The sequence below is a fragment of the Planococcus citri genome, chromosome 4 (genome assembly GCF_950023065.1).
Source record: "Planococcus citri chromosome 4, ihPlaCitr1.1, whole genome shotgun sequence".
In the NCBI taxonomy this organism is placed as follows: Eukaryota; Metazoa; Arthropoda; class Insecta; order Hemiptera; family Pseudococcidae; genus Planococcus; species Planococcus citri.
In genome coordinates, this window is record NC_088680.1 from 12037299 (window position 1) to 12062706 (window position 25408).

General features: G+C 34.1%; 1 protein-coding gene and 1 long non-coding RNA gene across 2 annotated transcripts; both read right to left on the reverse strand.

The window, feature by feature from the left end:
* Window positions 1-1233: 1233 nt before the first annotated feature.
* Window positions 1234-9755, reverse strand: LOC135844361 (uncharacterized). The gene is made up of 3 exons (XR_010558504.1): window positions 9474-9755; window positions 1943-2147; window positions 1234-1811 (listed from the first exon to the last, which is right to left on the reverse strand). It is a non-coding gene; the product is annotated as an uncharacterized LOC135844361 (long non-coding RNA).
* Window positions 9756-10738: 983 nt separating this feature from the next.
* On the reverse strand, window positions 10739-14552 carry LOC135844848 (transmembrane ascorbate-dependent reductase CYB561-like). Its single transcript, XM_065363224.1, has 5 exons — window positions 14203-14552; window positions 11672-11872; window positions 11348-11550; window positions 11129-11283; window positions 10739-11033 (listed from the first exon to the last, which is right to left on the reverse strand). The coding sequence occupies exons 1-5, from the start codon at window positions 14339-14341 to the stop codon at window positions 10844-10846; spliced, it is 888 nt and encodes a 295-aa protein (XP_065219296.1). The 5' UTR covers window positions 14342-14552; the 3' UTR covers window positions 10739-10843.
* Window positions 14553-25408: the final 10856 nt, after the last annotated feature.

Genomic DNA, 25408 nt, shown 5'->3' on the forward strand with positions numbered 1-25408 from the left:
AAGATAAATAAAGAATAGAAAGCTAAAGTATCTAGCTCATAAAATACGAGAAAACGGTATTTTCATGCTAGTGGTACAGGGGAATATTCAAGGAAGAACTACAAGAGGGAGGAAACGATCGGAGATGCTAACAACAAACTCACCGGCCAACTCTCCCTGTAAGACCCTGAAAGAAACTATCAGATACGCTAGAAACAGGCTGATATAGATGGAAGTATACGCTATCTCCTGTAAAGGAGCGCGACTACGACGACCGACGACGATGACTGCTGGTAATTTTTCAGAATTTTTCGAGTTGTGAGCGATGTTCCATGACCATAAAATCATTATCAAACGTGTTTTCTCTCACCCAAGGAGTAAATTTTGGTCGGAAATTTTTTTCTCACAATATAGGTACGTATTAGGTACTGTAGGGGGGGATCTGGACCTTTGAACCAACGATCTTTGAATTTAACCGATTACCAATCTCCAAACAATCTTCGAAACGAAATCAATCACCAATCTTCAGACAATTCTTTGAAATGCAACAGTCAACCAAACTTCCCTCGAATAGCAAATGACAACTATCCCCTTAAATATTCAGAGGATCTCGAACCTTTTGCGAGGATGATAATAACCAAAATTGATCCAGTGATCTGTTGGATTGATTCGTAGATAATCACAATTTGACTCGTAGATAATCACAATTTGATTCGTAGATAATCACAATTTGATTCTGTGTTGATTCACCATATAATTCGATCAATAAAATTTACCTTTTGAACTTTTTCTCAAAACAACAATATTAAGTAGCACAATTCAAGTCTCAATTTCTCCTCGGAAAAACGAAATTAACACAATCCGAGCTTTGATTTTACGTTTTTTTTATTCAATTTGAGCATAATAATCTACGAAAAATTTAATACAAAAAGATCTAACGAAAGATATGGAACGATTATTCGCGTATTTTTAATTCGATGTTGTTAATCAGGCCGAAAAGTGAAGAATAAATCAACAGTGGTTTATTTTCTCTATTGCCAAATACAATTTTTTTCCCTTCCATACTCGTATGCACGATGTACCGTTAAATCATGCGATGCGAGCTCCAGTTTTGTTTTGTTGCCTCAGCAATTTCAATAAATTTTTTCCCTACATAAGCTAATTTTGTCTAGTTATTGCCAAAGTCGATAACGGTATTTTTTTTTGTAAATTCTCTTCGTAACAGTACCTACCTACCATGATTCATGAAAAACGCCAAACTACCTAATTATACTGGATTTGAACCATACTTTTCATTTGAATGATTGAATTGCGTCGTTTAGGATTAATCTTGAATAATATCTTTCGGAACTGGGTTATGATTTTTTCGAAAATGCGCCCTCCTTAAGAAGCCATATTATCTCTCCTATGACACCTCCCTAGATGACATTTTTTTCTAAGCTACTTTCAATTCGAAAAATGAAGATCCCTGCAGAATTCGGTCAAGTTCCTGTGGTTTTTTTTTCGCTGTCCACTCCCTAAATTGTACCCAGGCTTACAGAAAATAAATGTTACCCAATGTACTCTTATTTTAGGGGTAGGTACCAAAAGTGGAAATGCTTATAAAGGGTAACAGTTCTTCCGTGTAATCATTTTCTATTTATACAAAGAGATATTGATAGGTATTATTTTCATTAAATCATAAATAATATTATACTAGTTCTCTTCAATTCGAAATTTGTTTTGTCGCTACACACGCTCGAATCTCTAAGAGTAGTGCAGTTAACCCATACTTCTACTGTATATATGCCGGGTTTGAATGCATCGGCCGGATATGATACGGTCCAACCACCCTGAAAATATTAGGTGAAAAATTAATGGCTTACCTACATCAGTAAGTAAGGGTAGGTCCTAGGTTTTTCAATCAAATTCAAGTAACATTACAGATACTCGCATACCTACATAATATCTACAATCTACTAACCATCATGATCCCCTTGAAATGATGCGGGGGTTCGTAGTTATCTTTCCATTCATATGTGCAAACACCATCACCATTACCATATACAGCATTAATGACGCCGGGTTCGCCATTATTAACGTCGATGGGAGTGGCAGTAAATGTAATGCTGCTTCCAGCGTAAACTGGCCCATTATTACGGAGGAACACGCGGCACTTGCTGGAATGCCTATTCAAAAAAATTAATAAATGTGCAGTCTAGGTAGGTAGGTACCTCAGATTTTATTTTTAAGCAAAAAATTCACCGAATAGATATAGGTATAGTTTTCACTCTCAAGATAAATAATTTTCGAAAGGAAAAAAAACTGTTTTTGCGATCATATCTCGTACTATAACTTTTGAGTGGTACTTAAATGCTCATCTCAATAAGAATATGCGTACATAACCAAGTTTTATACCGCTTTGATACAATGAAAATTAGATTTGAGGCCACTTTTAGAGGGATATCGCAGGTTAAAAAGTTGTAGAAGGCAATATCAAAATTTTTCTGCTTCAAAAAAAAAAAATAATAATAATAATAATAAGTATACCTAATAAAAAAAGGGAAAGAAAAGAATAATTCAATCTATATATGGATTCCAGATTCGTAATTCTATCACATCCTGATAGTCCGGCATATGACAATAGGAGTAATTGCACCCCCCCCCCCCGCCGATCATCTGGGACAACTTTTTTCTTAAAGGGGGCATCTTAAGGAACATTTTAAAGCAAACTTGCCCAAAAAAACGTTGGTCTTACTCACAACTTGGCGGCCATTTTGATTGACAGGTCAGCCGAAATCGCAGATTTCGCGTTTCAACATAGGACTTGCACGAAATTTTTCAAAACTTACAAAGGTAGATCGAAAGATCATGCAAAAATTCATCACCTGTCAAAATTTTAAGTGCTAAAGTGCGTTTTTCGATTTTTGGTGAATTTTTGAAAGTCGAATTTAGGCCAAAAATGAGGGAAAAATTCAAAATTTCACCAAATTGACCAAGAAAACTGAAATTTGGGTTATACCCTTTTTTCGACATGCCAAATCGATTGGAAACGGTTTCAACCCGTTTTGTACAGTTCTGGAGCCTCCAGCAGATTTTTGAAACTCGAAATTCCCACAAAATTCCATCAAATTGGAGTTCCAAAGCTGAAATTTATTCTAAAAACTAATTTCAATACGCTACGAAGTACTGCAGGTGAATTTCAAGTCGTTTCGGAGCCCCCAGCGACTTTTTAAAAATTCCTGAAGCCTCCAGCAGATGTTTGAAACTTTAAATTTTCACAAAATTTCATCAAAACTGAGATTGAGAGTCGAAATTCATTCTGCAAACTAATTTTAACACCCTCTGAAGACGACTTCAGGTGGGTTCAAGCCATGTTAGAGCCTCCATCGACTTTTTTGAAAATTACTGGACCCTCCAGTACATTTTTGAAACTTGAAATTTCCCTACATTAATTTATCAAATGGAGTTAGCAAGCTGAAATTTACTTTGCAGACTACATGGTGGTTTCAAATGGTTTTGAAGCTTCCAGCTACTTTTAGGAAATTTCAATTTTCCAAAAAAAAAAATAACTCCATATAACCTTTCAAAAAGTTGCTGGAGGCACCAAAACGACTGGAAATCCACCAGCAGTCAACTTCGTATAGCGTATTGAAATTAGTTTGCAGAATGAATTTCGACTCTTCATCTCAGTTTGATAGTTTCAAAAATCGGCTGGAGGCTCCAGTAATTTTCAAAAAAGTCGCTGGAGGCTCTAAAATGACTTGAACCCACCTGAAGTCGTCTTAAGAGGGTGTTAAAATTGGAGTGTAGAGTAAATTTCAGCTTTCCATCTCCATTTCATGAAATTTTGTGAAAATTTAAAGTTTCAAACATCTGTTGGAGGCTTCAGGAATTTTTAAAAAGTCGCTGGGAGCTCCGAAACGACTTGAAATTCACCTGCAGTACTTTGTAGCGTATTGAAATTAGTTTTTAGAATAAATTTCAGCTTTGGAACTCCAATTTGATGGAATTTTGTGGGAATTTCGAGTTTCAAAAATCTGCTGGAGGCTCCAGAACTGCTCAAAACGGGTTGAAACCGTTTCCAATCGATTTGGCATGTCGAAAAAAGGGTATATCCCAAATTTCAGTTTTCTTGGTCAATTTGGTGAAATTTTGAATTTTTCCCTCATTTTTGGCCTAAATTCGATTTTCAAAAATTCACCAAAAATCGAAAAACGCACTTTAGCACTTAAAATTTTGACAGGTGATGAATTTTTGCATGATCTTTCGATCTACCTTTGTAAGTTTTGAAAAATTTCGTGCAAGTCCTATGTTGAAACGCGAAATCTGCGATTTCGGCTGACCTGTCAATCAAAATGGCCGCCAAGTTGTAAGTAAGGCCAACTTTTTTTTGGGCAAGTTTGCTTTAAAATGTTCCTTATGATGTCCCCTTTAAGAAAAAAGTTGTCCCGGAGGATCGGCGGGGAGGGGGTGCAATTACTCCTATTGTCATATGCCGGACTATGATCCGGGGCATCTTGGATGACCATTTCGCTTGAATTTTGAAAGTTTAACTATTTTTATCTCCCCCCCCCCCCATTTTCACAGGGTAATTGAAAATATTCTTTTTTTTAAAAATAAACTTCTACTTATATGTAAACGAATCGTATTAGGATAGGTACTGAACGCAGAAAATCGACTGTTTATGTGTGTACCGTGTACTTAATTATCAGGGCCCGAATTTTTATGCTATAGTGTGTTTTTTGCATGCATGGCGAGAGGGGATGGGGAATTTTCTAGTTATCTCCACTATTCACGAAAGGGTATTCCCGGTTAAGATAGGTGAAATGGCCCTAATCCCAGATTTGGAAAATCATGATGGATTATTGTTGGGTACCTCCAATAAAAATTTTCGAGCGGAATTTCCGCCCCCCAACCCACCCCCCTTGGTCAGTATAGCCAAAAAACGCGTTTTTTGCGCGAAAAATTCGGTATCCATGAGTGGTGGGGATAAAATTCTGGTACTACGCGGAATGTGTAGGGAAAGCCTGGGCCTTTCAACACGATTTTTTTCAAAAATTTTTATCGTAGTGGTGGGGGTAAAATTGACAAAAGAAAACTTTGAAGCGCCACAGCTCCGAACTGAAGGGTGCTACACAAAAACTGTTTTCGCCAAAATGTGTCTTTTTACAAGTACTTTCTTCCTACTAATCCATGAAATTGAAATTTTGTCTGCAAAAGGCTCATATTTGCAAAAAACCCTGAAAAATACGCGTTTTTCGCGTTTTTTTGCAAAATTATGCGAAATATGCGAAAAATGTATAGAACAAAAAATGTTGAGCGTCGAATTTCACCCTAGAAAACGTGTTCATAAGGTTGTCAAAACGCTCATCTACTGAGCTAAGCGCGCGCACACATATCAGATCTTTACAGCATGTCACGTTGGTCATGTCGCTACATAGTATGGGGCGAAAAATCGCTACTGCAAACTTGTCAAAAATTCCTACTTTTGTCAAAATTATCAAAAAAGTCACTTTTTGGTGAAATAAAAAAACCCTAACTTTTATCGACATTATCAAAAAAGCACTGTTTTTGGCCATAATTGTTGAAAAATACGTTTTCTTCTGAATGACGTTATCAAAAAATCCTAATATTTTTTGTAAAAAATGAACGAAAAGACCTGTTGTTGTCCAAAATTTCAAAATTCCAATTTTTTGCCATAATTATCAAAAAATCGTGACTTTTTGTAAAAATTGTCAAGAAAGTACATGTTTTATGCCAAAATGTTCAAAAAATCTTATCACCAGAATAATTGTAAAAAAAAGGTCTCATTTTCGCCAAAATTGTAAAAACAATTACATGAAAAATCCCAACTTTTGTCAAAATTTCCAAAAAAAGTCCCGTTTTTTGCCAAAATTGTTTAAAAAAATAACTTTTTTTGACGTTATTAAGAAAGTCCTAATATTTTTGCAGAAATGACCAAATTTGTTTGTAGCCAAAATTTCAATCAAAAAAATCTCGTTTGCGTCAGAATCGTAAATAAGTTCCTTTTTTGTCAAAATTATTAAAAAATACTCCCAACTTTTGTAAAAATTGCCAAAAGAAAACTCCTGCTTTTTGCCGAAATGTTCAAAAAATCTTGTTGCCTAAATTGGCAAGAATTCTTGATTTTCCCAAAATTATCCTAAAAAAATCCTGTTTTTTGCCAAATCATTGTCAAAATTTAATTTTTTTCTAGTTATTTCAAAATAAATAGGTAAATTACATGCCTAGGTGTTGTAAAAAAAAAACTTTTTCCATTTTTAAAATCAATATTTTGTAATTTTATATTTCTTCTCTTGTTTTACTTTTCTATTCATTTTTAGGGTTTCCCCCACCAAGGGGAACCCTATTAAAATCGCTTTCAATAATTCAGCCCTCCACGTTACTTAGAAAGGTGTCTTATGTGTTGCGTATTACGCTATACATAAGACTCCTTTTGTATCTGCCAAGTCACTTTCTTCAATGCTAAATAGTAAACATTGCTAAACTCTTTCTACTTTGTTTTTATCAGCCAACAATTCTTAGTGTTCCTCCAATCAAAATCAAAAACAACAAAAATCTCTTATCACTTCATGAATGTCCATCTTGAATTTTCAATGAAATTCATCATTTAATTTGTACAAAAATTGTTTTTAAAATTATACTTTTTAAAGTTCATGAATCAACTAATCAAGTTAACCAAGGACAACTGTAAATCAACAGAGACGTAGTGATAGTTAGAATCGCCGATAACGAAGAAAGCGCATTCAGTGAATGGGTTAATTTTGCCTGTGTTGAAAATTGAATAAACTACGAGTAAAATATCGATCTACGAAAACGAACGAAAGTTTATTTATTTCCAGTAGCTTGAAGATTTGTTCCATACATTTTATATTTTTTTTTCAAATCAGGTTTGTGTTAACCTCACAGGTAATGATTTCAATTTGTAGTTCTAGCAATCTGAGTTTAGGTAACATGATGGTTTGATAGATGTTTTTTTTCTACTTAGAGAAACTTGGTCCAGAAGTTTGATCTTATGTGTATCGTTTATTTCACCTGAATCGCCGATTACGAAGAAATCGCATTTTGTGAATGGGTTAATTTTGCTGGCGCTGAAAATTGAAAAAGCTACGAGTAACGTACCAACCAACGTAAACGAACAAAAGTTTATTCATATCCAGTAGGTTGAAGATTTTGTTCCATTCATTTTAACTTATATTTTTAAAAATAAATAATATTCTTGGTTCAAAAATTTTCACGAATGTCTCATCACATTTTTGTAAATCAAAATGTCACGAAAATAATTTTTCCAAAAAAAATATTATGATTGGCAATTTTGATAATCGGATTTAAATTTGTTTTTAGGTAATAGGTACGGTTGCTTTTGACTTTGATTTGTAGTTCTAGCAGTCTGTGTTTAGGTACTATGATAGCTGTTCTTTTCGCTACTTAGTAACTCGGAGCAGAAATTTGACTTTATGTACTTCGTCTACTTCAGCACAATTGCCGATTGGAACAAATCTTCAAGCTATTGGATATTAATAAACTTTTATTCGTTTTCGATGGTTTCCTTGATCAATATGTTACTCTTGACTTCTTCAGCGTCGACTAAATGAAATGCGCTTTCTTCGTTATCAACGATTCTACCGATCACTTCGCTCGTTTCTGTTGAATTACACTTGTTATTTTTTTTTAGCAGCAACTCAGCCAGACACTGACATGACAGTGAGAATTTGAATTTTTTCTCTCAAAATTCAAAGATTCAAATCTTATGACAACAATTATGAATTATCATTTTCTATTCGGCCAATCTCACTCAACAAATCTTTGAAATCCCCAAATAATATTCAATTAATAATTTTCGAAAAAATTTTATCAATGATTTTCGATTTATTTATATTATTTTTTTATGGTATCATATTTACGGGGAACCCGTTGCCAGGTCACCTGTGACCTTGCTTGTTTCTAGTTCTCTTTAAAATAGAAAAATTCTGACCCGAAAAAAATATTCAATTATACTTGTAAATAAAATGATAGGTACCTATGTTTATCACATCAATCTATGGGTAAGATACACAACGTATATTTTTTTCAGGATATGTAGTATGAGTAAAGGATCTTCAAAAATGCTAAAAAATTGATTTTTCAAACGATTTGTCCCTCATGATGGGTCAATTTGTTTTCCTCTCATTATCAAGCCTGGATTAAGTTTGTTAATTTTTTTATGGTTTGTAATAGTTACCTTTTGATTTTAGGACATCAATCTGATTTTGAACCAATCCATTTTAGATGACCTTTTAGTACAATTTTGGGATTTTTTTCAAAGTTTTTGAATTTTGGTAAGATCGAAATTTGTACTCGTATTTTCTGCAAATACTGATTTTGAGTTAGATTTCTGAACAATTTTTGGGTAATAATTGCCTACTCTTGGTAACTTTTTGTAAGTTTGACTTGCGATATTTTCATTTTGAAGGATTTTGTTGACCAAGCATTGTGGAAACGTGTTTAAAATGAGAAGACTGTGAAAATTATAACTGAATCGCTCTGACCTCAATTTGAATATTTTTGGTAAGTATTTTTTTATTCAGAGAGCGCATGATTACAATATAAGCTAACTTCAGTAGATGAGCGTTTTGACAACCTTATGAACACGTTTTCTAGGGTGAAATTCGACGCTCCACATTTTTTGTTCTATACATTTTTCGCATATTTCGCATAATTTTGCAAAAAAACGCGAAAAACGCGTATTTTTCAGGGTTTTTTGCAAATATGAGCCTTTTGCAGACAAAATTTCAATTTCATGGATTAGTAGGAAGAAAGTACTTGTAAAAAGACACATTTTGGCGAAAACAGTTTTTGTGTAGCACCCTTCAGTTCGGAGCTGTGGCGCTTCAAAGTTTTCTTTTGTCAATTTTACCCCCACCACTACGATAAAAATTTTTGAAAAAAATCGTGTTGAAAGGCCCAGGCTTTCCCTACACATTCCGCGTAGTACCAGAATTTTATCCCCACCACTCATGGATACCGAATTTTTCGCGCAAAAAACGCGTTTTTTGGCTATACTGACCAAGGGGGGTGGGTTGGGGGGCGGAAATTCCGCTCGAAAATTTTTATTGGAGGTACCCAACAATAATCCATCATGATTTTCCAAATCTGGGATTAGGGCCATTTCACCTATCTTAACCGGGAATACCCTTTCCAGTAAAATTAGCCCTAATTTTTTGGAGAATTTTTTTGCATAGGTACCTACTACCTACTCTTTACCTAAGAGCACAAAAAAAATATTTTCCAGGTTTTTAGAGAATATTTCATTCAGTTTCAAATTTTTGTTCTGTATTATTGGCCAATTTTTTATTTTTCTTCTACAAAATTTTCTATAGAAAATCAATAAGGTAAAAGCAACATTTGATGTTGTTGCGAAAATTGCTTTCAAACAGTTTTCGCACAAGAAAATAAAATAAATTTTGAAATAAAATAGAAAAAAATACACGTCATGTTCGTGATGTACGTACATATTGCCAAGTTTTCGGTCGGAGAAAATTTCAGCTATCAAAGACAGGACTATAAACATAAACCACTTTGACATCGTAGAATCCACGAGATGCTTTGTTTGTAATTACGCGATTTCAATAAAATTCGCAATTCGTAAACATTAAAACTTGAAAATCGCGTTATCAACAATACAGCATTTGCAAGCCACTAGTAACTATGAATTTTAATCAACCGGACTAGGTAAATCATGAGCAAAGAAAAATGATCTAACAAGAGATGGTGGTAATACCTATACTGTTCTACGTGTTTTTGTAAAACCACAGGCGCAGGTTTGATTTGAAAAATTAAAAACTGACGCAGGAAATGTCATCATATAGTGAATAATGTAACTTTTCTGATAATCTTATCTGGCGACGGACGAGTCTGAAAATAAGCGTTTATCGGTGGTATTTTAGTATGTAGCGAAAAATTTCCAGTTCGTGTTGAAAAAATTATGATATGGCGTGTTGCTAGCAGAGCAGCATAATTTATATTACCTATTATATTAATAGCTCATCATGCCAAATCAGGGTTACTTTTTTGGGCTACCAAATTTAAAAAATATATAGCTTTGACAAAAATGAGTTGAAAAAATTCTGAAATAGTGAAATGATATACTCGTATTTCGAGTCGATATTAATCTAGAGGCGAATTTTCGCTCGATGAGTCATCCTAAAGGCGAGGCCAGGAGTTCCCAAAAGGACGCAATTCAAAGAACTGCCAAATTGGTTCAAATTTTGAGATAGGTAATCAAAAAATTATATTAGGAAACATTTTCGAGGGAAGACTACTTCAGATATTTTTCATGCACAATTCTTATAATTTGACTTTCATTGGATTATTATTAATGGTTACCTAAATGCAATTTAAAAAACAATATTTCACAACGAAAAAACTTCGTACTCGGTACAGTAATATGGTATGAAATAGTCAATACCCATCTGCCATCTGTTTCGAATCTTTCGCATGAGATGAATTGGATGAGTTTCAAAATCTAAAAGTGAAATTAAAACTATTAAAACTCTACATCAATTTGGAAGCCTAAATTTTCTACATCGATACCTGCCAACGAGCTTGAAAGTTGGCATATTTAAACATTTCGCCGAAAATCAGATGTGAATATTTAGTGGATTTGAGACGATTTTTGCTAGAATGTGGGACAATTTCTTGAGGAATTTGAGAGTTTTTTCCAAACAATATTAAAGAAAATTTCTTTAAAAATTATCAACGATTTTTACGAGATAGATAAAATGCAGAAATGAAAACATTTATTGGTTACTTTCGTCAATTAATTGAATGCAACATTAGGATATCGTATCCTTCAAGCCATGTTACAAATTACTCGAGCAGCTTAAATCTTGATATCATCAAATGAATCATTCACTTTAATCGGGCTGGATAAATCATCTTCCAGACGTGGATACCTTTTATATTCCATACTGGACGCCGTATATATCACAACGATGGCAAAAAGAGTAAATAGAACACTCGACAAGTTGAGTAGAATTCCCTCCAATGCTTTTTCTTCGTAGCATTTTCCTCTACTCGAAAAATATCAGAAAATTATCATAAGGAAGGTAGGTACTCGAAGTAAAAAAGAATACTTATAGACGAAGTGAAAATAATTTGAACTCACAACATGAAAATAGCCTTTTCATTAATCCCCGTAACCGCAGCCAGTACACTCAAAGCCAGCAAGGCTTGACCAGCGAATCTATGGTAAGGCATCAACACTGTCCGCTTAGGAGCTGAAATACCCGGATACAAAAACGAGTAAAAGCCAGCAACAACCTAGAGAACCAATATCACTGTTGAAGATTTCTCTCGAGATACATTTCGGATTAGAATTACCTACCTGAGTAATGTACATAATCAGGGTGATCATTCCAATCCAACTATGCACGGAGTATAAATCAGCAGAACCAGCTCTGGCGTGAAAATTGAAAGCAGCCCAAACGCTGACTATTGTTAATATACAGTTGAGCCCTCCAATCAGGGCGTGAATCATTTTTAGGGTATTTTTCGGCCAGTTACGAAGTATTCGAAAGGTGAGAATGGCTACGACATGAAAACAGGTCATCATGATCACTCATGTAATGTTTATTAAAGAAATAGGTACTAGGTAGGTATATTTCATCTCAGAGGAATCAGTAAAGTCAAGTACGAGTAATTTGCTTACAATTTCCCATCAAATATACGAAACTGATGCTGGACAAAATTATGTGCAAATTGGACATCTTCAATACACAGTGCACCATTCCTCCAGCTCGAGAAAAGGCCCAATAAATGATGAATAATATCGGTAATAAGCCCAGAAATTGGGCTACGACGATCAGTGGTAGAAATCCTTTCAAGTTTTCTTTTGCATTGCAGTTTTCTTCTGGAATAACAATAAGAAGAGTTGAAATAGTCATCATTCCGGGGGGGATAATTTAGCAATGGGGGGAGGCAGGAGGGTCAAATTTATGGAATCCTGAATTTCTTTTTATTCTAAGGAAATTCAGACTAAAAATATGTAAAAAAAAAAAAAAAAAAGAAGAAGAAGAACGACCTTATCCCACTGAGAAAATGATTCAATCGTTCTCGAATCATTATTTTCTTGGGTAATGAGTAAAAAATATGCATGTTGGTTAATTATTGATTTTTTGAACCCTGTTGAACACTCTAAATGAAAATTGTTCACGAATGATTCACCAGGAAAACCGATCCATCTACCTATTCGATTATTTCAAATCCATTATCTACAGAATTTTGAAAGTGAGTCTTTTGTGAACAATTCGTTTCACTTTCATGTGAAGAGTTGAAAAAATATTCCACAATGATCAAATTATCAAGACTCCGGCGAAAACTCCAGATAAAAATAGCTTGAAAATGGTTCACTTGAAGAATAAAATTCATTCCTTCGTGAACAAATAAACAGTCCATAACAGATGCGATTATTTTTCACGTATTTACCTAGTAATTACTTATTCATTAGAGAACCGAAATTTTTTTGAATAAATAATTTCTAATGTCGATTGTCGATTAGGAGTTCTGAGAACGTAGGTAGATACTAATTCCTTAATCCGTCCACATTTGCATACGGTTCGCTATCTTGACAGTCTATGTAAGCATTTAATCCTCCCTCGCCGAAGTTGTCGATATTCGCACCTTATCTTCAAACTTCTCTATTCATTCCTATAACCATTTGTTTTCATACAATAACAAATCCTAAGACTTATTCTCAATTTTGATTGATTGGCGAAATCCTTTCTTAAGATAAAATCCAAATTCACAAGTGCAGAGAAATCACTTAGAAAATAGAAAGGTTAAAAGGTCATCTCATGATACTTTTTCCAAAAAAGTAAAGCAATGGGATTTTCCTACTCCTAAAATGAGAAAAAAAAAACATATAAATTTCATGGAAATGTTGAAAAATTACTCGATAAAAGTTTTTTTTTTTTAAGTATAGATATTAAATTTGTTTAATTCATAAAAATTCAAAAGTGAGCTTCAGCCAGTTATTTTGAAAATCTAAATTTTTAGCCCCCCACCCCAAAAAAAAAACCTCCAGTTTTGTTCTTGTCAGGTTAACAATTTTGAATTTTGCAAAATTGAATAAAAAGATCCAACCGACTCAGACCACGTCTGGCTTCAGCACCTAAAGTTTTGAGAGTAGAGAGGTGCCAGGAAATTTTTACTAAATAAGAACTAGGAGTTTTTCAGTTGAAATAATACCAGTGAAATCGACATGAACAAATTTCAAAATTTGCAGTTTGGCAAATATTTCGAAAATGAAGCTTCCCGGATATAAGGAAAGAATAATTTTGATTCGAATCACTTCATGTCGTAAACGCATTTTTGTTGCGAGAAGATTAATTAAAAATTGATTTCTAAGACATAGTTTCGTTGGTATAGTCGAAGAAACAGAAAATACTTTAGAATGATACAAAATTTTCAACCATTGAGCCGAAAACATTGTTAGAAAGTGTCAAAATTTTCTAGTAAAAAAACAATAGGATATTCCGAATGTTTTCGAATTAATAAAACCAGTTATAATTGGAAATTTTTGATTCAGACGTAAAATATGCATTAAAAACGGTAAAAGTTGAGCAAAAAATGCACAATGTAGGTCAAAAACAGAAAAAAGTACAAAAATATCTTAAAATTACCCCAAAAAAAATGCAAAAATTAGTTGGGCTCATTCTTACGTTAAAAGAAATCCATACAAAAAAATAATCATGAAAATGTAAGTATAAAAATTAAATCTCTGTTGATTGCTTACATTTTAGAGGTAGGTAGGTATATCTACCTACCTACCTATTTATTCATTTTTCCAACGACTTAAAATCGGACAAAATTTGAAGGAAAAAAACATGAAAAATTGTGATAGGTAAATCGAAAAAAATATTGATTTAATCCGAGCATACGTACCTACTTATCTTGAGTTATGAAAGATTTTGATTCATTTATTCATGAATTTGTTATGAGAAAAAAATGAATAATTTTTAGAACCATTTGCAATCGAAAACCCTGATTAATTAAGTAGATATTTTTCAGGGTAGGTGAATTTTCCTAAATGTTGGCTGAATCAGCTTATTTTCTCATTTAAGGTAAGGGGATTCTTTATAGATAACGAGATGAGTTTTTGCTAGAATTGCTAGAAATGCACTGATGATGACCATCTTAGACAATAATGTACCAGTATACCTACTTGGATACTTTAAATACCTTTACTAAGAGTAATTTCACAACATTTGGCTATATCAAGATCAGTTTCAACCTTGGGTTTGGGCTCGGCCATCGTTTCAGCATCAGCTCTGGATAAAACTCCACTCATTTTCATTCCAAGGATATACTCCAGAAACATACGAACTTGCTAAGTATGTATTCCAACACAAACACAAAACCATACGAAATAGCCACCGTACCAAGAATGAGAGAACAGGCAAATGAAAATGGGAGCACACGTACCTCTACCTACTCAGTTTAATTCATACTGCAGGAGAAAAGTTAAAGTTCTTGTTCATTTACTTGTAGGCAGCTCATCTAAAGGTTGGCTTAATACCTACTCCATGGCTTTATCAGTATTCGACGTCATTTGAGATTTACTTCGACTCGAGGTTTGAGACAATAGTTTTGAATAATAATTAGACCTGTACGTGCACAGTATTCTGCATGATGATGCAATATTCTTATAAATATCGTGTGTTGGTAATTGGAAAGTGTAGGGGGTTTAATACTCGATATAGGTATATTGTTGATATGAAACGAAAAATTATTTTTTTCAGTTTCATAATTCATATATTGGTACCTGGTACCTGGCTACGTGTACGTAGGTCAGTGGTTGGTGTTTGAGAATCAGATTCGCTTGATCGGAGTTGATTTGAACATGACTTACCTTCGAAGATGAACCGAATTAACGCGGTTGACTCATTTGTCTGTGCTTCTCAAGCCTGAAACAAAATTTTAAAAAAGAAAAAATGCATCAGTACACAAAATGCGAATATCGTAGAAAACAAGTTCAAGTTGTGATAATGATCAGAATTATATTCACCCCTGGTTTCGTCGGAGTGTTCAGTGAAGATCGAGGAAAACTTTGGCAGGTAAGATTGATTTGAGATCATGATACATTTTGAGTTCAACTCCCTTACAGAAAGAAGTACTTACCATTACAAAGGTACCTCTAGGTATATTTCTGAACAGCATTTCATTTAAGATAATAATTATGTACCTACTTGTGAAAAAAGAACTTATTATTATAAAAGTATCGTGACTGTGATCTCTTCTCCCAGACCCACAAATATTTTAAAAGCTCGTATTTCAAAAGTTGTTGAATTTTTAACGAGTCTGTTTGCAGGATGTTGAACTTGAAGAGATGTGATAAAAAATTCGAAATCGAATTAGAATTTTAAAGCTGGAAAATTTGAAATTAAACTTCCAACTTTCGGGGTGATCAAGGTAAAAATTTTACTTTTCACAACGAACACAAAAACTAATATAGGTAGCTATAAATTTTGAAATTCGAAAAAATTACAGCAAGGACATTTTTTATCCTATTTTTTTTTTTAGAAATTTTAACAAAAGGGTCTCGACACGCTTTGGAAGACAAAAAATAATCTTTCCAATTTTCATCATAAATACGTAGGTACCTAATTGTGAAGAAATTCTAAAAACTGAAGTAGCCTAAGTATGTATACGTAGCATATTGTTCAAGTAGGTATACTTATTGGACACCTCACTACTTATTTTTTCCATCCGAATCTTCTCGATCCCACGTTTTCTCGCCCTTCCTAACCGTACCGCTCTGTTTGATCATGATTTTAAAAAACGATCGAGATTCAAAATCGATTAATCGAACGTCAAAAATCGATTCGTCGATCATTTGAGATTTGCAATCGCATTCGAAATGAAAAATAAATTTTAACCTCGAAAATGATATTCCGTAACATAATATCGTGATTAAAAGGTCGAAAATCGATTAATCAAGCTCCAAAGTATCGCTTGATTTGCGGGTTTCGAGTGCATAAGTAAGTACATAAGTAATAATTTCGTGGTTATATTTGAAATGAAAAATCAATTCATGTATCAAAAAACACTCACGCATGCGTGAGAAGATCGCGACTTTTCTTCAAATAAAAATCTTTTACGAACGACTCGATTCAATTTTTTTGAAAGTACACTGCTGATACTGCTGATTGATTTGTTTACAATCGAATCATTCATAACCGCGATTGGCGATTGAACAAAATTCATTGATTTCTAGGTGAATAATTCGCGAACGAATTGAACTTTTTAGTGAATCATTCGGGGACGAATTGATTCCTATAGGTGACTCCTTCGCAAACAAATCGATTCTTTTTCTCATTTTGCACTAACTTTCAATCAGTTCAATCACGAATGATTCACCAAAAATTGATCAATTCGTTCGCGAATGATTCACTAAAATGTAATTCAATTCGTTCGCGAATGATTCACCAAAAATTGATCAGATCAATTCGTTCGCAAATGATTCACTAAAAAGCTCAATTCGTTTGCGAATGATTCATCAAAAATTGTTCAATTCGTTCGCGAATTATTCACTAAAAATTCAATTCGTTTGCGAATGATTCACCAAAAATTATTAAATTTTTTGGTGAATCGTTCGCGAATGGATTGATCGACTGAATCATTCCCGAAGTAATTAAACTTCTTAGTGATTCATTCGTGAACAAATTGATTCGTATAAGTGACGCGTTCGCGAACGAATCGATTCATCAATTCTTCAATTTATGAATCAATTCTTTTGCGAATGATTCCCTAAAAAACTGAATTCGTTCGCGAGTGATTCACCGAAAATCATTCAATTCTATCGCGAATGAATTACCGCAACTTATTAAATTCGTTCGCGAGTGATTCACTAAAAATTCAATTCGTTCGCGAATGATTCACCAAAAATCAATCAATTCGTTCGCGAATGATTCGCCAAAAATTATTTAATTCGTTCGCGAATGATTCACCAAAAATTATTCACGATTGATTCACAAAAAATTATTCAATTTGTTCGCGTTCGATTTACCAACTTTCAATCAGTTCGTTTTCGCGAATGATTCACTAAAAAACTCAATTTGTTCGCGTTCGCGAGTGATTCATCAAAAAATGATTCAATTTGTTCGCGAATGATTCACCAAAAATTGATAAATTCGTTCGCGAATGATTCACTAAAAATTCAATTCGTTCGCGAATGATTCACTAAAAATTCAATTCGTTTGCGAATGATTCACCAAAAATTGATCAATTTGTTCGCGAATGATTCACTGAAAAAACTCAATTCGTTCGCGAAAGATTCATTAAAAAATGAGTCAATTCGTTCGCGAATGATTCACCAAAATATAATTCAATTCGTTCGCGAATAATTCACCAAAAATTGTTCACTTCGTTCGCGAATGATTCACAAAAAATTCTATTCGTTTGCGAATGATTCATCAAAAGCAAAAATTATATAATTCGTTCTCGAATGATTCACCAAAAATTATTTAATTCTTTCGCGAATGATTCACTAAACAATTCAATTCGTCCGCGAATGATTCACCTGAAAATATTTAAATTCGTTCGCGAACGATTTGATTCATATAAATGACTCGTTCGCGAACGAATCGATTCATTTGCTCAATTTTTGGTGAATAAATCACGAAGGAATTGAATAATTTTCGGTGAATCGTTCACAAACGAATTGATCTATATAGGTGACTCGTTCGCAAAGGAATCGATTCATTTGCTCAATTTTCGGTGAATAATTCACCAAGGAATTGAATAATTTTTGGTGAATCGTTAGCGAACGAATTGAATATTTCTTTATGAATCATTCGCGAACGAACTGATTCGTATAAGTGACTCGTTTGCGAACGAATCGATTCATTTGCTCAATTTTTGGTGAATAATTCACCAAGGAATTGAATAATTTTTGGTGAATCATTCGCGAAGGAATCGATTCATTTGCTCAATTTTTGGTTAATGATTCACCAAGGAATTGAATAATTTTTGGTGAATCGTTCGCAAACGAATTGAATAATTTTTGGTTAATCATTCGCGAACGAATTGATTTATATAAGTGACTCGTTCGCGAACGAATTGATTCATTTGCTCAATTTTTGCTGAATCATTCACGAATGAATTGAATATTTTTTGAATAAGCTGCGCAATCTCTCATGTCTCTCTCCCTGAAAAAGTGTGATTTGAGTTTTGGAACCTCCCTGACCCATTTAATTCAAATTTCAAAACCACTTCAGGCCTGTATCAAGCGATCGAAGACGGTTGGCGAAAATAACAATTTCCCATAATTTCTACAGGACTTTTCCACCATTAAAAATATTGCATTCAAGAAAACCCCATGTTGAATTTGTATTCAGCGGGTAAAATATCCCGATTGCCACACTTTTCGCTATTGTTTTGGGGAATTTTCTAAATTCATAAAATCTTCCATTCATTTACATTAGGTAGTTTAAGTAAACAGCTGGTGTCAGCACAACAAGTATTTTTCCTTTCATATGTACAAGTTGAACAAATGACAAAAACACTGATACAATTTTGCACCAGATAATGCTTGACTGTTATGAATGAAGCACTGACAGTGTGCATTGTAATGAGATAATCAATAAACACGCCTAAATAATTTCATATAGGTAGGTATTAGGTACGCGACGGAACATATTTTGCAGCAGACGCGACGTGGGCAATTTGATGGAAAGGAGGTGGGAGGGAACTTAATTTTCGCAAATGAGTATGTTTCAGGGAACACCACGCTTATTTGAACCAAAAATGATTCAATTCGTTCGCGAATGATTCACCAAAAATTGATCAATTCGTTCGCGAATGATTCACTAAACATTCAATTCGTTCGCGAATGATTCACTAAAAAAACTCAATTCGTTCGCGAATGAGAAAATTGTTCAATTCGTTCGCGAATGATTCACTAAAGAATTCAATTTGTTCGCGATCATTCACCAACTTTCAATCAGTTCGTTCGCGAATGATTCATCAAAAAATGATTCAATTCGTTCGCGAATGATTCACCATAAATTATTTAATTCTTTCGCGAATGATTCACTAAAAAATTCAATTCGTCCGCCAATGATTCACCTAAAAATATTTCAATTCGTTCGCGAACAAATTGAACAATTTTTGATTAATCATTCGCGAACGATTTGATTCATATAAGTGACTCGTTCGCGAACGAATCGATTCATTTGCTCAACTTTTGGCAAATCATTCACGAAGGAATCAATATTTTTTGATGAATCATTCGCGAACGAAATGATTCGTATAAGTGACTCGTTCGCAAACGAATTGACTCGCATAAGTGACTCGTTTGCGAACGAATCGATTTATTTGCTCAATTTTTGGCGAATCGTTCGCGAACGAATTGATTCGTATAAGTGACTCGTTCGCGAACGAATCGATTCATTTGTCAATTTTTGGTGAATGATTCATCAATGAATTAAATCATTTTTGGTGAATCATTTCCGAACGAATTGAATCCGCATGAGGTGAATTGGCACAAAAGCTCATTTAAAATTTAATTTCTCAAGAACCTTTGAACCGATTTTGATCTTTAAAATTTTACCACTAGGCTACTAGCCGGACATTTTGCCATCATCATCAGGTTCCAAAAGCTCAAAGCTTTGTAGTAGGCTATTTATGTAGGCTGCGTTGGAAAATCTCCTAGCTATGAAAAATCAGACCAACCATGCTACATATTGAGGCTTTATCTCGATGAACGTCACAACTCATGAGAGTGGGGAAAAAAAGAGGCTTGGATGCTTAGGTGGATCGCTAGGGCTATTAGGTACATATTTGGGACAAAATTCAATAGTATCCATTAAAAATTTTTACGAAACTGCTTCATGAAAAAATTTCAGATCTCAGTTGAACGTTTTTCGCATAAGTATAGGTTTCAATATTTCAATTTTTAATTCAAATTTTTGTGAAATACGGGCTGTATCCCCGTGCAATTTTGAGTAAAAACGATCGGTTGTATATTTAGTCGAAAATAATGTTTTTGTACATTTAAAAAAAATGTAGATAGAGCCAGAGGCAAGTTTTGATTTTTGGGATTTTTGATAAAATGTCATGTGACCTATCAAAATGAATTAAAAATTTTTTTTGAACATTTTTGAAAAACTCTATTTGAGCTCAAAATTGAATCATGATTTCCGAAATTTCTGAAAAAGGAGTCATGCAACCTGCAGAAATGGGGTCATCACATTACCTATTTTCTCAGATTTTTGGAAGCTAAACTACACCCAATTTGAGAAGAGCAGCAGTTCAATCGAAGAGGAAGGGGAGAAATTTTAACCACCTTGTTTTGGCATTTGCGGTCCAGCACTGTTACTGGATTCTCTTCCCTTTCAAATCACAAAACGATTACTTATTCCACATTGGTTACTATTTGAAACGTACCTAAGTAGGTAAGTATATTTCCATTCGGGGGAAAATAAAGTCTGTATTTGATGTAAAAATGAGCTCGTCAAAACATATTCGTACCTATCTAAGTATATGTAATGTTTTCTTTCTGATTCACAGCACATTGCCCTAAATATCAGACTTGGTGAACCGATAACCGTCAATCATACTCGACAAATTACCTATACTACTCTGCTTCAGTTGATACTCATTCGATGCTCGATTGTCATATTCAAAGCGTCTTGAAAATGGAAATTTTTATAAGGAGGTGCGCGTGGATTGGTCGACCTAGGACGACTTGTATGGTATAAAATCACTTGTTCAGTCAGACTTTTTTATCATTTAACGTATCTCCAGTCTCGAGTATCTATTACTTTTGTTTCCTTTCTTGTCTTTGTACAAATTTTTGTAATTCTCAACTCAACGCCTGTAATCAAGATGTAAGTTATATTGCTCACTCTATTATCATTTTTTATTTTATAAATCCATGTTATGGACTACCTTATGCTTCGTGATTTTTTAATAATGCATTACTATCTACATAATATGTTTTTAATTTGATGAAAATTTGTAGAACAAATTGGAATATTTTGACATTTAGAAACTTTTTTTTTTGCGAAAGCCGAACGACTGAAAGATGTGTTTGTGCAATAAGTTATGCTTTTGCACATATTACTCGTATCTTTGTTATTCATTCTTAATTTTTTGCTGATTAAGCAATATTTCATTATTTCCATAAGATTTGTAGTAGCCTTTGATAGCACCACATTTCAAAAGCAGATACTTTCTTCTCGCATTCTGCACTCATGGTCCATGTTTCACAGGAATATACCTCAGAATGGTCCGTATGTAGCACTGCATAATCCTCTTTCTTAGATCTAGACTCATCTTTTGAAATCCCAGCACATTGGCTAGGTTATTAAAAGCACTTTTTGCCATTCCAATCTGTGATTTAATTTCTTTATGATCTCTACCATTGTTGTTAATCAGCGCTCCAAGGTATCTGAATCCGTTTAAATTTTCAATTTCTCGAGTTCTGATGTTGATTTTGACCTCTTTATCATCTCCTTTTTTAAATCACATGGGTAACCTTGGTCTTTTGAACAACTGAGGTGAGAGGGGGCATCCTTGTCTCACACCTCTCTTTAAATTTTACTGCTTTGAAGTCCCTAGGCAGCGTACCTCCATCAAATATTTCATTTATTATCTTCAAAAGCTCTTTTTCATACTCTGGTGTTGAATGTTTAATCAAGTATACTGGTATGAGATCTTCCCCCACTGCTTTGTGATTTCTGGCTCCCTTCACAATGTTTCTCAGCTCCCACATTTCAATTCGTAGTGCCTCCTGCATGGATGAAACTAAGTACCTAACTTCTATTTGAGCCAGGCGTGCGTCATCTCTAGGGCTAGGATTTTTATGATAATGCTTTTTTTTTTGTAGCAATACCCCATACGGCATAAATATATTTTCTTTGCGTTTCATTCCATTCCGAGGCAAATGGTGAAAGTTGATAGTGCTTTTTGTTTCCTTTTATTGTGTGTAAATGCTTTAAAATGCTTATTTTGGATAAAAAAGGGGGAAATTTTGCTTTTTAGGTGCTTTTTTTGTTGTTAGCGTTTTTTTTTGATGAAAAAAAATTGGTAAAATTGAAGAAATTAGTCCCAAAGATACAAAAATTTATCAACTTTTTGCACATTTTTGAAAAAAAAAATAATTGTTGAAAAAAGATTAGTTAGAAAAAACAAGAGAGGAAAAACTGAAAAATCACATATTCAATTTTCATTTTTCAATTTTTATTTTTATTTTTTTAATTTTTAGTTTCAGTTTTTTTCTTTTTTTTTTCCATTTTCTTCTTTTCATTCATTTTGGTTTGTGGGATGCATCGACCTTTTATTCCCTATCTGGACAGCGATTCCAATCGGAATTCAAGCAGATATCTGATGCAAACCTCCCAAATCGAGTTTGTAAAGAATGCCTCTGCGCATTGCGCGAACTCGTCCTAATCCATCATGATCGCGTGTGGAAGGAGATAACCAACTTCCACACGCGATTATGATCGTATGCTTGGTAAGTGGGGTAAGGTAAGAGACAAGTTCGCGCAATGCGCAGAGGCATTCTTTACAAACTCGATTTGGGAGGTTTGCATCAAAATGAACCCTTCAAATCGCGGTCCAGATGAGGAGAATAAAAGGTCGATGGTGGGATGATAATAATTAGTTATAATTGGCCGCAAAAACGCTAAAATTTATGATATAGTTGGCCGTAGGTCGACTGTCTTATTGATGAAAATTTTGTCTTGTATGGTTTTAGTTGTTATGAAGTAGTTGACGAGATACTAAAAGTATTTGTTATTGTTGATATTGATTTGGTATTTGATTCCGACATTTGGTAATCCCGACGCAAACGATATTTTTTATGAATTTAATATTATTGTTATTCATTTTTTACGTCATGCCTGAAACTACTGTAAAAAATCATGGTGCATGAGATCAAAATCAATACTATAATATTCTCATTCCAGATTATAAAGTCAATGCTGTAGTTGACGAGATAATAAAAGTAGGTAGTTATTTGTTATTGTTGATATTGATTTGGTATTTGGTTCCAACATGGTTCAAGTTGTAAATATATTCAAGGGAGGTATCTTGCTGGGTTTGAAAAAACCATTTTGATACATATGTAACATAGGTTGGATTTGATGGCGGTTTTTTTTAGCTTTGATCTTACATTTTTATTGCTTTTTTATAGCGCTTAAAACGTGTTTGATAGCCCTAGCCCTAGTCATCTTCCTACAATTCTTGTATGTGGTTGATCCAGACCTCTTCTGTTTTTTGATTACCAACACAATACTTTCCATCTTTTCTTCACACATAAGTATGCTATTCCAGTTCTCCTGTTCTTGTGGGTGGCCATCATCTGCTACACTTTGGTATTCATTTCTCTAGAGTTGTGCCTTTTCTCTAGTTCTTCTATTACTTGGCACTTCTCCTCACACCATATATTTTTGGCCATTCTGCACATTCCCATGATCTTGTTATTTAGTGCGGTGTAGGTACTGTTATTTTGCTGAATTAGATAATATACAATTTACAGTGAAATGAAGAAATTCAACTTCTTTATAAATTTTGTTGATATGTACCTACCTAGTTTTGAATCATTTCAAAAATGTCCCCTCTTTGAGGCCTCATATCTCTCCTGTAGAGGCATCTTGAGAACTAAAATTTTTTGTGCGTAACTTTCAATTTAAAATGAAGGTCTCTACTGAATCTGGTCGGAATCCATCGACTTTTTTTTGGGACAACTACCCCTGTATTCCTACTACATACTAGCATGGTGATCCAAAAAAAAAGTATCCTGGATTTTGGTGGTAATTGACGGAGAAGTTTACTTTTTGAGTCCCTCTCAGCTATTCCAGGGGATGGGCTAAGGCCCCACGGGTCTTCAAAGTAGGATCATTGTTGAAAAATTCTGATTTTTTGACATTTTTTGGTAGTAATAAGCTGCGCAATTCCTCAGTTTCTCCCCCTGGAAAATTGTGATTTGAGTTTTGCAACCTCCCTGACCCATTTAATTCAAAATTCAAAACCACTTCAGCCCTCTATCAAGTACTCAAAGATTAGTGGTTGGCGAAAATGACAATTTCCCATCATTTTTACAGCAGTTTTCCATTTCCACTATTAAAAATTGTATTTAGCGGATCAATATATCCCTATTACCACGCTTTTTGCTATACTGTTTTGATAAAATTTTCAAAATTCATATTCTTCCACTTACATATGTATATTAGTTTAAGAAAAGTGATTTATTGCATCATAAAAAACGGCGTTGGCACAACAAGCATTTTTACATTCATAGAAGTTGAACAAAGGACAAACAATAATATAGTTCTGCATGAGATAACGCCTGACAGTGAAGTATGAATGAAGGATAAATGTGGGTAAGTGTTCATTGTAACGAGATAATAGGTAATCAATAAACACGCCTAAATAATTTCATAATTATTTCATACATGAAGGAACATATTCTACAGTCGACGCGACATGGGCAAATTGAAGGAAATGGGAGAGGAAACTCAATTCTTACAAATGAGTTCCTTTCAGGAAAAAACACGCCTCTGAAATTACACGCATTTGTATGGAATACAAAATTGAAGCGAATATGTTGTGATAATGTGTGTGAGTTTATTGGAGGATACTTCCTTGAGTGGTCACAGTCCCGATGTTTTCAACAACTTTCCATCCAATCTTTGTTAAATTTTGCTGAAATTTGTGATTTTTTCCACTTTTGAAGATTAGTCAATTCTATCAATAACATGAACTGCCTTTTTCTATTCTAATAACCTGAAAAATTTGCATGTAAGAATCATACAAACAGTACAATTGTTCCATCCCAGCAGATTTCATTCCATCATCCTTGTTGTGGTTGCAGCTCCTTTACAGGAGATAGGGTACTTACGTATGATTCCATCTGTTTATATTAATTGGGTTCTAGTGTACCTATTTAATAGTTGTTTCTTTCAGGGTTTTGCAATGAGAGTTGGTGAGTTTGTCTTTGTTGTCAGCAGCTCTAATTGTCTTCTCCCTCTTGTCGTTTTTCCTCAAATTTTTCCCTGTACCACTTGCATGAAGATACAGTTTTCTCATATCAGGCTTGTAGGATCACGCTTTGCGGTTGCTCCAAAATCAAGTTCCTAGTTTGGAGCTTTCAAACCATCCGGTCCAGTCATTCAGTTCAGCATTTTTTGTCTTTGTAGGTAGGTCCGGTGTGGTCCTGACCAAAAATTTTCATCGTGGTCATGGGTCAGCCCAGGTCCAAAAACCAGTCTTCATTTTTCAGAAAGAAAAAAGCCTCCTAACACATAAGATGAGTTGAAAAAGAGCGTAGGACGTTTGCGAACCACCCTATTGTTATTATTCCTCTTTTGTTGCGTTGATTAATGATCTAAAACTGAGACATTTGCGAACCAACGAGATTCAAATTAGAAATGAACTCCGA

What these genes read in the sequence shown, in the direction of transcription:
- LOC135844848 (XM_065363224.1), bottom strand. Translation starts at nt 14,341, where the DNA reads ATGTTTCTGGAGTATATCCTTGGAATGAAAATGAGTGGAGTTTTATCC. An exon ending in CGTATATTTGATGGGAAATT is followed by an intron (nt 11,551 to 11,671) that starts GTAAGCAAATTA and finishes TTCATGTCGTAG; the next exon opens with CCATTCTCACCTTTCGAATA. An exon ending in TGATTATGTACATTACTCAG is followed by an intron (nt 11,284 to 11,347) that starts GTAGGTAATTCT and finishes TTGGTTCTCTAG; the next exon opens with GTTGTTGCTGGCTTTTACTC.